General features: G+C 63.1%; 1 protein-coding gene across 1 annotated transcript; it reads left to right on the top strand.

The window, feature by feature from the left end:
- Positions 1-101: 101 nt before the first annotated feature.
- On the top strand, positions 102-1,654 carry LOC102733730 (uncharacterized). The gene is made up of 2 exons (XM_081810557.1): positions 102-388; positions 1,096-1,654. Exons 1-2 carry the CDS (start codon positions 146-148, stop codon positions 1,606-1,608), a joined length of 756 nt encoding a protein of 251 aa, XP_081666683.1. The 5' UTR covers positions 102-145; the 3' UTR covers positions 1,609-1,654.
- The last annotated feature ends 12 nt before the right edge of the window (positions 1,655-1,666 follow it).

Below are 1,666 nucleotides of genomic sequence, written 5' to 3'. Positions count from 1 at the left end.
CATTTCCTGCCGGACGGGCCCTCCCCAGCCTCCCTCCGTGGCTCTCCGTGGCCAGTGTCTCCAGGAAAGCGTGTTCTCAAACGCACAGCTCACGTGGCTTCCCAAGCCCCAGCGGGCACCGTACCTTCTGGTTGTACATCAAACAATGTGGCCCCCAGCTGGGCAGCTCCAACCCAACTCCAAGCCCGGACGGTGGCCGTGCGCCAAGGGGGGGGGGGCTGCGCGTTGCCCCACAGGGACGCCTGACCTGTGTCCGCAGGTGCTGGACGTCACGGAGCAGCTGGATGCGGGGGTTCGGTACCTGGACCTGCGGATCGCACACATGCTTGTCGGCTCTGAGAAGAATCTGCACTTCGTGCACATGGTGTACACCACTGCGCTGGTGGAGGTGCGGGGGCATGGGGGGTGCACGGCTCAGCGGGCGGCCTCCACCCACGTGCACCGCACAAGGAGCAAGCCGGCCTTCCGAAGTCGTGACCGGGGTGCATTTCCGAGCTTGCTCCTGGACCCCTGACTCCTCCAGTGTCTCCTGGAGTTTGCAGAAGGGGCCCCTTGTCTTCCCGCCTTTGGCTGGGGTGTCCTCGGTCTCCCTAGCCGCTACATGACGGGTTCCAAAGTGTGAATGTGACACATCACCGTCATGCTTCACACCTGCTCTGGGCACCCTGGCCCCCCTGCAAGCCCTCCAGGGTGTGTGTGTGCCCGGGAGACACCATCCCGGGGATCTCGCTCCACATGCCGCTGGCTGGCCGTGGCGTGCTCCCTGGCACTTCAGACTGCACACCTCGGCCCACGCGGTCACACGCATGTGCCTCTGGAGTGAGCGTGCACACACGCGGTCACACACACATGCACAGGCACAGCCAGGCGTGTGCTTCTGCCCCCCCCCCCCGAGCAACGGCTGACGGCCCAGCTGTTGCTTTGGCGAGGCTGCGTTCGAGACGGCTGCCGCCTGCTGCACGTGTCTTTTGTGCAGACCTGGCCTGTTCGTCCAGTGAGTGTTGTTCAGAGAAGCCCCTTCGATCTGCGGAGCGTCCCCCACCTTCCTGGCCTCTCTGGGGACTGTGTGCACGAGCTCCTCTCTCCCCTGCGCAGGACACGCTCACGGAGATCTCAGAGTGGCTGGAGAACCACCCCCGGGAGGTTGTCATCCTGGCGTGCAGGAACTTCGAGGGCATGACGGAGGACCTGCATGAGTACCTGGTTGCCTGCATCCGGAACATCTTTGGGGACATGCTGTGTCCCCGAGGGGTGAGAAGGGCCCCTTTGGCAGGGCTGCAGGATGTGGATGGTAGACTTACCTGCTGCTTGGCTCTGGTGCATGACTCTGACAGAATCCTGGTGCTGGGTGAGGCTGCTCGTGTGGTCCTCTTGATGCCCCGAAAGCGGAGAGACCCCGGTCTTCCCATGCGAAGTGCAGCACATACACCACCCGGACAGAGGAGGGCTGCTTCTCTACCACCTCGGGTCACACTTAGTTCCTCTTTAGAAGTTGCCACGGTGTTTCGACGCCCTGAGCATTCTCTGGGTGTGCCCCAGGGCCACTGTCACACAGTCCACCATGGGGCAGCCTCAGAACTACAGAGATGTATTCTCTCCCAGTCCTAGAGGCTGGGAGTCTGAGATCCAGGCAGGGCTGAGGCTGGGAGTCTGAGATCCAGGCAGG

The sequence above is a fragment of the Leptonychotes weddellii genome, unplaced genomic scaffold (genome assembly GCF_054177405.1).
Source record: "Leptonychotes weddellii isolate Sample4059 unplaced genomic scaffold, ASM5417740v2 HiC_scaffold_28813, whole genome shotgun sequence".
Taxonomy (NCBI): Eukaryota; Metazoa; Chordata; class Mammalia; order Carnivora; family Phocidae; genus Leptonychotes; species Leptonychotes weddellii.
The sequence above is the reverse complement of the archived record's forward strand: the minus strand, read 5'-3'. Positions and strand labels throughout refer to the sequence as shown.

Coding starts and splice junctions, on each gene's coding strand:
- LOC102733730 (XM_081810557.1), top strand. CDS start 146: ATGTGGCCCCCAGCTGGGCAGCTCCAACCCAACTCCAAGCCCGGACGG. Junction 389..1,095: donor ACACCACTGCGCTGGTGGAG/GTGCGGGGGCAT, acceptor TCCCCTGCGCAG/GACACGCTCACGGAGATCTC.